The 11573-nt window shown below is 38.2% G+C and overlaps 1 protein-coding gene across 3 annotated transcripts in view; it reads right to left on the bottom strand.

The window, feature by feature from the left end:
- Positions 1–3160: 3160 nt before the first annotated feature.
- STYK1 (STY kinase 1) overlaps positions 3161–11573 on the bottom strand; it is a 58999-nt gene continuing 50586 nt past the window's right edge. For all 3 annotated transcript variants that reach the window (XM_027129602.1, XM_027129601.1, XM_027129603.1), the window contains 4 exons: positions 10628–10836; positions 8815–8855; positions 8061–8157; positions 3161–5896 (listed from right to left, as the gene is read on the bottom strand). In XM_027129602.1, coding sequence (XP_026985403.1) covers positions 5692–5896; positions 8061–8157; positions 8815–8855; positions 10628–10836 — 552 coding nt within the window. In that variant the 3' untranslated portion in view covers positions 3161–5691. The remainder of the gene's footprint in view (positions 5897–8060; positions 8158–8814; positions 8856–10627; positions 10837–11573) is intronic.

The raw sequence follows: 11573 nt of genomic DNA, 5'->3' as shown, positions 1-11573 counted from the left end.
TCCTAATGCATTTCCTTCCCATTTTTGGCAAATGTGCCAAGTGTTCACGCTTACCTAGGTAGAGCTACAGGTACCAGGTCTGTGACTGTGTAAATAGAGCTTATGGAAGGCACAGGGTTAAGATTTTTATCTGTAACCAATTACTGTCTTTATCCCCTAAAAAGACATCTGAGCTCAAGACTAATCCTCTCTAACCCTGTTTTTAAGATGAAATGTGAAAATATACTTACTCAATCCTTCCTATAATTAACAAAAAAAGAAAAAAGAAAAAAAAAAGCCAAACTGTAGGTCTCTTGTGTCACCGTAAAGATTGGAAAGTGATAAAGCATTTGTGTATTGTGGTCTTCTTGGATGTTATACACCAGAGCTATGGAAACTTTCTGAATGGCTATTGAGCACCTGAAATGTGGCTGGTGAGACTGAGGAACTGAATTTTTATTTTTAAATATTATTTAATTTGTGTGAACTTAATATTTAAATAGCCAGACATGTCTAGTGGCTATCATTTTGGACAACAAAGTTAAATAAGAACCATTTTATATGCTTTTACATGGGCTGGAAACAGAGAAAATATTTTTGGAACATTGAGAAATCTCAATCTCAATGGCTGTAGGCTTCAAATTAGGACATACTTACTGGTAACAGCATAGTTTATTTATAAAAATAAATGTTTGGGCTGCTTAAATGAAGCCAAATGAAGAACTATTTCTGCCTTTGCTAATGCAATCTCTCTGTGGTTAGCTTAAAAAACCCTTGTGAAGTAATTAAGAAATAAACATTTCATTTTCCAACTCCAGCTGAAATGAAGTCTTAATGATTTAATCAAATACACATTATTCATTGATAAAATAATGATTTCCCATTGAAGTTTTTAAGTTTATTGCTTTCAACTTCATGATGACGAATCAAGTCAGAGGGCTAGGGTCAGAGATGATTATTTCTTCTAAGTGTTAATTTCATCTTTTAAATATTCTGATGTTTCCTATGTCTAAAATTCTCTCTTCCTTTGATCTCTCATGTCTGCTCTGTCCTCACACCTCTTTTGCCTTTTGCCCCACTATTTAAAATTACCGAATCATTCCTACTTACAATTTCCAGAAATATGTTCTGATTTTCTTGTGATAATTAGAGAAGATAGTTTTGTTTTGTTTTTTAATTTTTATTTATTTATTTGGCTGCATTGGGTCTTCGTTGCTGTACGCAGGCTTTCTCTAGTTGCGGCGAGCAGGGGCTACTCTTCGTTGCAGTGAGCGGGCTTCTCATTGTGGTGACTTCTCTTGTTGCGGAGCACAGGCTCTAGGCGCACGGGCTTCAGTTGTTGTGGCACGTAGGCTCAGTAGTTGGGGCTCGCGGGCTTTAGAGCGCAGCCTCAGTAGTTGTGGCGCACGGGCTTAGTTGTTCCGCGGCATGTGGGATCTTCCCAGACCAGGGCTCGAACCCGTGTCCCCTGCACTGGCAGGCGGATTCTTAACCACTGCGCCACCAGGCAAGCCCAAAGATAGTTGTTGTTTTCATTTGTTTTCTTTATCAGTAGCTTTTGAATAGTTTTGATTTTGTATTTACAGACAAAAACTGTTAGGGCTAGCTCATTACATTAAATGGATCAGAGTAGTAAATCAAGAATATTATATGGTTTAAAAAATTATTCTAAGGTAATTGAAATGTTTTTAAATGTCAGAATGACTATGGTCTATTTCAGTCTTCATTCCATCCACCCACCTTTCTCTCTTCCCTTCTGTAGCAGACTTCTCTGTTTTAACCATATATGTCTTTTAAACCAGTGGTCCCCAACCTTTTTGGCACCAGGGACCGGTTTTGTGGAAGACAGCTTTTGCACGGATGCGGGGTTAGGGGATGGTCAGGCGGTAATGCGAGCAGTGCGGAGCGAGGGGGAGCGGCAGATGAAGCTTCGCTGGCTCACCTCCTGCTGTGCGGCCTGGTTCTTAACAGGAACCGCCCCCCGCCCCGCAGGGGTTGGGGACCGCTGTTTTAAACCACTCAGTGGAGTTACTTTTTTAAATGAGAAAACCACCATCATGCAGAAACACCAAAACTTCCACACCATTGTTTCTCAAATATGTTCATATATGGTGAGTGAGCACTTGAAGCTATTGCTAGATTATTACGACATGATATATTCAATTTATCGAGCATATGACAATATTATATGCTTCTAACACATAGCATAACCACTAATTCTTATTTCCAATACAAGTAAAACCAGTCTGCTAAATTAAGCATAATAGGTGATTCTCCCAGTCTTCTACTGTATTTGATACACATTTATTTGTTTAAATGAGTCATGGTAGAGCAAATATTTAACAACAGTTGTTACAGCAAGGTTAAGATTTAGAAGATTCTATTCACTAACTTTTTCTTTAGCATGGTGAAAAATATTATTATTCAATTTTAATAGAAAATACCTAAAACTAGTGTTGTGCACGAACATGATTTGAGAACTACTGGTTCAGACTATTCTAAGTTGAATTACATTGTGAAGTTTCAATGAGACGTGGTTTCCAGGTGGGCATTTGCTCAGTTCCTAGCTATTTTGCAATTTTTTTTTAACCATAAAGCATAAATTGGAAAAGCAAGACTGGGAGAGGAGGGAATCAAAACAATAAAACCCTAACCTGGATTCAACTTGATTAAATGGTAAATATTTTCATTCTTTTTTCCATTCATTAGCTTGGGAATACCTGGTATGGCTGGTAAGTCAAAGATGCCAGAAATATAATTCTCCTTTGGAAAAAGCCTGGCCAAGTGAGGGAAAGACCCAGTTTCCTCTGAATAAACAATTACTGTATCCAATGTTCCAGACCTATATCCAGAAAAACAAAGTTTAAAATGGCAATTGTCTGCTTCTTTGCCTCCTACCAAAACAAACATTAACATACAATGTGAGACAATTAGCAAAATATTTTAAAAATAAGATTTATTTCAAGCAACTATACTCCAATAAAATTAAAAAATATTTCTTTATTTTACCAATTTTAATTTATATTGCATTTATTTTATACTGTGTATATTTTACATCTATATATAAATTATATAATTTTAGTAGGGTTGAGTGCTCAAAATATTTTTCCTAATAAAGATATGTAATTAAAAAAATGAGGGGCACCAATTTACTACCAAATAAGTGACTTGAAGGCTTGAGTCATTCAGGATTTGTCTTTATTTCTTCCATAGAAGCTAACTTTGAGCTTTGTGTGTGGTATACAATGAATAACTATTTGAAGAATTAATATTTTTTTCCTCTTACATATTTTAAAAGCTGCTCTTTTCCATTGAGTCTATTTTTGTACATGGTGGGGATTTTGAGAAGTATTCCCTCTTGGATCATCTGATCTATTCCCAGACTGTTGGTAGAGTTGATTTTTATTATTCCTAATTTACCCCTGATGGATGAGTGTCGAGTGCTACTTTGAATATCATTGGTAAAGGTGAATTCATTATTTCCCTTGCAAAAAAAAAAAAAAAATACAGCGTGAAAGAGCAATGCTCAGTTTCATCATGCACCACTCTCCTCCCACTTCACTATACCTCCCTCCCATTAGCCTCCTTGCAGTTCCTCAAACTGAGCTTTTTCTTGCCTCAGAGTTTTCACATACATAATCCTTCAACTGGAACTCTCTTCTCCTCACTGTCAGGCTTACTCACCCATCCCTAAGGTCTCAGTCTAAATGCCATTTTTTCAGGGAGGTCCCCATTTTATACTCCCTTCTACTACCCTACTTTTTCTTCACAGCACTTATCACAGTTGTAATTAACAAATACCCACATAAATGTGTATATAGTATCTCTTGCTTTCTAGACTGTAAGCCAAAGCTCTCCATTTCTTTTTATCCAACACCTAGCACAGTGTCTGGCACAGTTGTCCTTAACACTCTATTCTTTGAAAATAGTTGAATAAATAAATAAATATTTTGTAAATTTGACTTAAATGAACAGCTGAGAACAATGAGATCCCATAGGACTTCATCATTTTGTGCTGAGCCATTCTTCCTCCCTTCTCTCTATTGCTGCTTACCACGCATTTAAATTCTGTCTAGTCATTGTGGTATTCCTAGAGGTGCAAGAATCATTATTCAGTTGGGCGACTCATCATGACTCCATCAGGATTCTAACTTCTGCAAGTTTTTCAACTGCCAGTCATTTTCCTATAGCAGCCTTGGATGTCCCTTCTAGAGCATCCAAGGTATTGTTTAAAATCACAGACCACGTGTTCAACTGAACTGTCATTATCATGATATTTCCAGTATTTTGAACTAGTAGGAGATGCCTGTCATCATCCACACGCTCACACAAAAATTACGACTTCCTCATTTTAGTCAAGTGGTATTTGGACCATCCCATCATCTTTAAGCATGTCCTCCCTTGCAGTGTGACTGACAGACCGAGGTTCTCTTCTTGGCCACCGTAGGTGTTAAATGAAAAAGATATGAAAGACTCTAGGCTAGTAAGGATGAGAGTAAGGAAATTAACATTTATTGAGCACATAGTATGTGCCAGATACGGTACAAATATATCCTCTCATTCAATCCTCATGACAACCCTGTGAGGTAGGTAGTATCCCCTTTTCACGCATGAGGAATCCCTTTTCTGACAACCTAGATTGCCTCTTGAATTTTTCTGTTGTCATTAGCTTTCATTTATCTACTGTTATTCTCCCTCTTGGAGAGATTTTGGCAACTGTATAACCTGAAAAGCCTACTTTCACTCAATAAATATGAATTTAATGAAATAAGTTTCACAGTAGATCACTGGATGATTGAAAATGGGAACCTATCATCCTTCCATCTCAGGTTACATCTTTTCTAGCCCTTTTAAAGACGTCCTTGCCTACTAAGCACTTTTGCTTGACTTCCATATTTCCCATTTATTAAATACACAGTGTATTCATCATCGAACCAATTGACCCTCTGGACTCAGTCTCCCTAGTCTCATAGGGGCCAGGAAGCCAGACTGTTGAAAAGTACATGTTGAATGTTCTTAATCATGAAATGACCCCTCCAGCTTCTAGTTAAAATAGTACCAACAGGGTTCACCTACCTCAGAATTAGATCAAAGGGGACCATATTTCTCCTATATACACCTTAGGGGGAGCTCAGAAGTCTTCCTTAATGGTTCTCCTTCAGCCCTGCATGAACGGACCAGGAATGAAGTCCTGTGTGTCCTTCCTCCCCCTTCTCTCTGAAGGATGACCTTGGTCCTCATCTATACTCCTGAGCAAGTAGAACCTTCAATTTTCTTCTCATCAACTCCTTTATCAGCTTTCTCTTCCCTCATTTGATTCCAATTTTCTGGACCTTATAATAGTCTAGATAAAAGCATGTTTCAAAGGAAACCAGCCTGTGGTGGGAGGGACCAGCTTATCTGTGCCATGCTGCGACGAACACTGCAGACTTGTAAAACCTCCCTTGCATTGACACGGTCCATCCCATCTACCCTGCATCTTCAGGACTGGGATAACAGAAATGAAACTGTACTTCTCAGTCTCGAGGGTATATGCTGTGTGCAGCCTCATCTAGCATCATTTCAGGTTTCTGGGGAAATGTGTAGGGGAAGATGCAGGATCCATGTCCCATTCCTCCCTTTATGTCCCACTAGAAAGTCTTGTCTCTGTTCTTGGAGGAATTGGTTCCAAGAGTATATGATCTCCCAAAAATGTGTGCTGCCCCAGGATCTTCAAAGGATGCTATAGCTATAGGAGAGACTCTCCACGCTGACGCCTGCCACAGCTGCGTACAATTCAGGCACCACCAATTCTGGTACTTGCAACACAGCCTTGTCATTGGCAGTTCGAGCGGCAGTTTCTAGGCGTGAGTGTAGCTCTCTAAGTGAGGGGCGGCTGTCCTCACTCCAACGCCAGCAGGACTTCATGAGACCGTACCTGAAAGGAAAACAAGAGAAACAAGAGAAACTGTCTCATCTCCTAACAAACCTTAACAAAAGAAACCTATGAGTCTTTAACCTACTTCTCACTGCTGTGTCCCACATGCTTCCCAGAGAATACTGTTCCTTCTCATCCTCCTAATGCTAAGTCTCTTAATATCATCTTCTCAACAGGACCCTTTTTATAAAAGGAATGACTAAATATTTCTTAAACTACAATCAGTATGACAGAACAGGTTTTTTTTCCATTAGATTACCAAAAACTCTTAAGTGTTTTCATCTTACATGTTATTAATCTGCATCATTCCAAACCATTGCTATAACTTATCTACCAGTATGAGCTACATTACAGCAAGGAAAATAAGAAGGTATGGAATAATACGATTCATACTCATTTCAGATAATGTAATTAGATGGTTCCTTCCTTTAATCCAGGTCATTTCCCCTCTTTATTACTTAGCTTCTCTAGGAAATTGCCTTAATCAAGATAGAAGTACTTACCACCTTTAATCTGTCTTTGCTTCAATCCAGTTTCTAGAGAATTTACAACATAGCCTGTTTTCAAACACTCTTCATCAAGTCTCATTCCTGAACCTACAGTGATTTACCACTGCTCACCATATAAAGTCAACATACCACCCCCTAGCTTCTTAACATACAGTTCTTGCCTAACTGAAGCCCTCTCCTCCTGACAAGTCAGTGTCTTGCTATGCCCTAGATGTGGTTAGTAACACCCAACTCTGTCTTTGCTCATGCTCTGCCCAATTCCTTGAATATCCTTTCCTACAGATTTAAGTCTCAATTCCTTTCCTTATAAACCTCAGCATGCACTGTGTTTCCCACACTCTTTAATGTTGTACGATGCGACTTTGTAGAAGATGCTACTTTAATAATACTGCTAATGTTTTACCAAGAACTTATTTATTATAAAAGGCATGGTAGGGTAACTTAACATGCATTATTTCATTGTAGCCTCACAATAATTTTGAGGTAGGGTTATCATTATACCTATTTTAAAATAAGTCAACAACGCACAGTAAAGTAGTAGGACTAGGACTGAACGTGTGTCTTTTTGACTCTGTGAGATGAATCTGAGCTTTTAACCATTCTACTTATTGCCTCAAACTTTATGTTGATTTTCATGTTGTTTCTGACATCCTTCTTCAAGACCAGGTACTTTATCAGTTAAATGTCTCTCCCCAGTATCAAGGACAGCCTTTTATACACATAAAGCCTATGAGAAATATTTGTCAACAACTTCATTCTAGTATACCCAGCCAGTATCACTATACTGTGTGTGTGTGTGTGTATATACAGATAAAAATATATGTCATCAGTTATGATATTTAACAGTTTTAACATGCTTGATGCCGTAACTGTTTAATGTTGGGAAACCCAGGTGCTGGAAATTTACCCTTTCAGTGCTGAAAAATTTACAAAATAGCAACAACTTTAATAGAAATGTATATTAATATATTAACTCCTGTCTTCTTAAAAATAATTTAACCTTTTCTTATGTTCTATAACAACCTTTTTTTGTACTTTATTGGTTATAAAATTCTGAGTGTCATTTTGAATTTTTCCATTTTCTGCCTCTACGTTAGTTCACCAACTGTCCCTTTCTGCTGACAATTTGATATCCTCCTCCTCCTGCCTCATTTCTTCTCACCCCCACTTTTGGTTGGCTTCCAACATGCTTAGAACTGGGAAAACAGATAATCAATATGTTTTTAAGTTAAATATTAAATAGGAACCAGTGAGTAACTGTAGTGCAATGGATTTTATGACAACTATATTAGGACTGAAGCCAGTAGTCTCTAACTGAGACTGACATTTAAATAGATAAAACACTACTGTATTTGCATTGGATTTGGTCTATTTTAAAAGCTTCCAGAAGAACTAAGCTTTAACAATGTTAGCAAACTTAAATTTCTAACATAGTACTCAGTGGTTGCCTCAATATTTTTTGTGTGTGTATGTATACACACATACATATGATATACATATACGTGTACATCGTATATGTGAGCAGATGTGTTTTACTGCAGAGGTTTGGTTTAGGGTTGTACATTAGCACATAAAGGACAGCTGAGGGTCATCTGAGCCACTTTGAAAGGAGCACGACTGATGAAGAGCAAAAAAAGATTTTAAAAACCATTTACATGGTGTGTGTGCAGCTACTGGGTCTCTTCATGATTTTCCTTCTTTGGAGATGCTGTAGGATGCTGGTAGGAGGAATTTCAGGATATGGAGGTGCCCCTGTTGGTATGGAAAGAATGAGAGTAGTAAGAGAACTTAAGGGTCCTCAGAATATAAAGTATAACTAACACTACTCTCCATCCACCTGGGCTAATTACCTGCAAAAGTATAGCCATAGAAAAACTAATAGATATAATTGCTCCCTGGTGATCAAGTAAGGATATAGCTTAGAGAATTTTGGAAAAAAAGAGATGGGGGTGGGTACTGATAACTTAGCAGAATGTTGAGTGTTTAGGAAAGTAACAAAATAAAGCAAAGTGAGACATAAGATAATCTGCCCTCTACTTCCCAAACATGAGAAGGTGCTATAGTTTCTCCATCAAGTGGATTAATAAATCTAAAGACAATATGTTTATGCAAGATCATCCTTGGAATCATCCTTGGATTTTAAAACCTCCCATGGAATTGGTAAAGTGTTGAGGGAAAGAAAGAGAAAGAAAGCAAAAGAAAGTTAAAAACAGAAGAGGGAAGGAGAGAGAGAGGGAGGGAATCAAGACATTACAAGACTATCTCAAAACTCAGGATTCTATGTCAACTCAGTTCAACCTTCAGAGATTGTACCGAAACCCCTTCTCATAGCAAATGTCATCCACCACCCAAATAAACATCCTTGTATATTTTTGTATAGGTGCACACTACTTTGGGGATCCTCCTTACCTAGAGTCACCATCTCGTAGAGCAGTATCCCAAAAGACCAGCTGTAAAAGAAACAAGGCCATGGATTTAATTTCTATTTCTGCCTTTCATAAAGACAGCTCACTTAAGTACCAGAGGCCTTCAGTAAGAACCCCATTACAAAGGCAATGAAAGGGAATCAAGGGTGACTGATACAATAAGCAATGAGGTAGTGCCATTAGAAAGCATTTCTGTCCAATCCCCTTAGAATCTAATCTATTTGAGTACTGAATTTATGTCTCCTTTTTTCTATATTACACATTAATAGATATTTACCATTATTTGCTAAATTGTGAGTGTTTGTGCAAACATGCAAACATATTCACCCAAACATACAGAAATTCCCCTCTGCATCTTTTTCATTTCTCCCTGCTGAAATTCTTGCCTTTGTTCTTAGCTCAAGGCCAAGCAAGTTTCATCATTTATCTACTATTTCCTCAGTAGATCTAATTGCCCAAACCTAGGAAAAATATTAACATAACAAGTTTTATACATAATTGGAGTAGGCATTTGCCTAAGCAATATGATTCAAGAGATGTATATTTCACTATTCTATAATATCATCATTAAATGAGCAATATTTCCCAGTTAAGCTCTCAAAGCTGCCAGACCTCTACTCAAAAGGAGATGTCAGCGAAACAGCAATGAAATAAAAAAGCAGTTTTCTGGGGACTTCCCTGGAGGTCCAGTGGTTAAGACGCTGCACTTCCACTGCAGGGGGGCATGGGTTCTATCCCTGGTCGGGGAACTAAGCTCCCACATGCCACGCGGCACAGCCAAAAAATAAATAAATAAAATAAAAAAGCAGTCTTTTAATTGACTCACCACATCAACTGATGTTCTAAATTTCCCCTGCAACTCATAACATTCATGGCTAGTAAGATATTCTATATTATGTTTATGTGCTCCTCCGAGCAGTTGAGTTATATGGCTACCAAAAGTCAATCGCACTTCTTTACAATCCTGTTTATGCCAATCCTACATGTAACTGTAATTATGTAAGCAATTAAATATTACGTAAGCTGATTAAATATACATGCCCAAAGCATCAGCTCCCTGAAAACTAGATTGAATGCTCTGAAAATATTCTGTAAAACCAAGCTGCTAAAAAGAAAGTGTTGTCACATTGCGTGGGTGAGACAACTGTAGAAAACTGGGAAAAAATTAACACTAAGTGTCTGTAGTCAAACTGCGTCACAAGCGTTTTCAAGTTTCCCACTCTATTTAGAGTCATCCCAAACGGAAACTCAAAAGTAATTCATTATGGTTGCTACTTATACAAGAAACACAACACGTAACTTCATTTAGCATAGCAGGTCTATCCCCTTGGCCCTCCTCCAAAAGACTGATAATTAAATATCTATGTATATGTTTTAAGTTAAAATAAATTGAATATACACACACATAGGTACTTATTTTAATAAGTCCTAGTTTAACTCAACTTTTGATTAAGCGGACCTACCTCTTTCAGATAAAACTAGATAAACAGATAAAACTCCACCAGATTAAGTCCTCAGATACTAGCATGAATAATCTATTCATTTTTTTTCTCTCCTAATTAAGGTTTCTAATCTAACACAGAGGGAATACTTCAAAAGGCACTAAAAGGATTGCAGGCAGATGCCAAGTATGAGCTCTGCCACATAACACACATTTTTGCTTGAGAGGCTGACTTCTCAGTAGACATTTCATGTGGAGACATAATTGACAATAGACCCAGTCATGTTCATGAGCTGGAGGACACCTGGGTCAAGAAAGGAAGAAATCCATAGGGCAGGGCAGGAACAAACCATACATGTCTCCTTTGATGCCAGCTGGTCTCAGCAGAAGCCGTTCTGGGGCGAGCCACTTGAGAGGTACGATGCGAGTAGACGAGATGGCCCCTCGGGAGTGGACTTCATAAGCCAGGCCCAGTCCGCAGAGCTTAGCAGTGAGATCACACTGGATCAGGATATTCCTGGCTGCCACATCCCCATGGAACAGATGCTTATCCTGGAGAAATTCCTGTCAACATGAGATCAAAGATGGATCAGCTCTCTGAGGTCATGGCTTAGGTCACAGATAAAGAGAAACAAATCCTTGAAAAGAAAAGTATATTTTCTACTCTGAACAAGCCTCATTAATAATGACATATCGCTTCCAAGTATTTATTAATTTTTTAATTAATTTTTATTTATTTATTTTTGGCTGTGTTGGATCTTTGTTGCTACACGCGGACTTTCTCTAGTTGCAGCGAGCAGGGGCTTATTGTGGTGGCTTCTTTTGTTGCAGAGCACGGGACCTAGGCACGCGGGCTTCAGTAGTTGTGGCACGCGGGCTCAGTAGTTGTGGCTCTTGCGGCATGCGGGCTTAGTTGCTCCACAGCATGTGGGATCTTCCTGGACCAGGGATGGAACCTGTGTCCCCTGCATTGGCAGGCAGATTCCTAACCACTGCGCCACCAGGGAAGTCCGGCTTCCAAGTATTTATAATGAATCAGACATGTTTGCATTGTGTTTAAGATTAGCAAACTGATACCAATACTTCATTCCTTTTTTTAAAAAAATTAAAAGACTTTTTTTTTTTAAAGAGTTGTTTTAGGTTGACAGCAAAATTGAGTGGAAAATCCAGAGCACTCCCACATCCCTTCCCTCCCACTTCATAGTTTCCTCTATTATTAACAACTAGCATCAGTGTGATACATTTGTTACAACTGATGAACTGATGCTGATACACTATTTTCAACTGAAGTCCAGAGTTTA

This window comes from Aethalodelphis obliquidens, unplaced genomic scaffold (assembly GCF_003676395.1).
Source record: "Aethalodelphis obliquidens isolate GAN/ISIS:26980383/991018 unplaced genomic scaffold, ASM367639v1 scaffold36, whole genome shotgun sequence".
In the NCBI taxonomy this organism is placed as follows: Eukaryota; Metazoa; Chordata; class Mammalia; order Artiodactyla; family Delphinidae; genus Aethalodelphis; species Aethalodelphis obliquidens.
The sequence above is the reverse complement of the archived record's forward strand: the minus strand, read 5'-3'. Positions and strand labels throughout refer to the sequence as shown.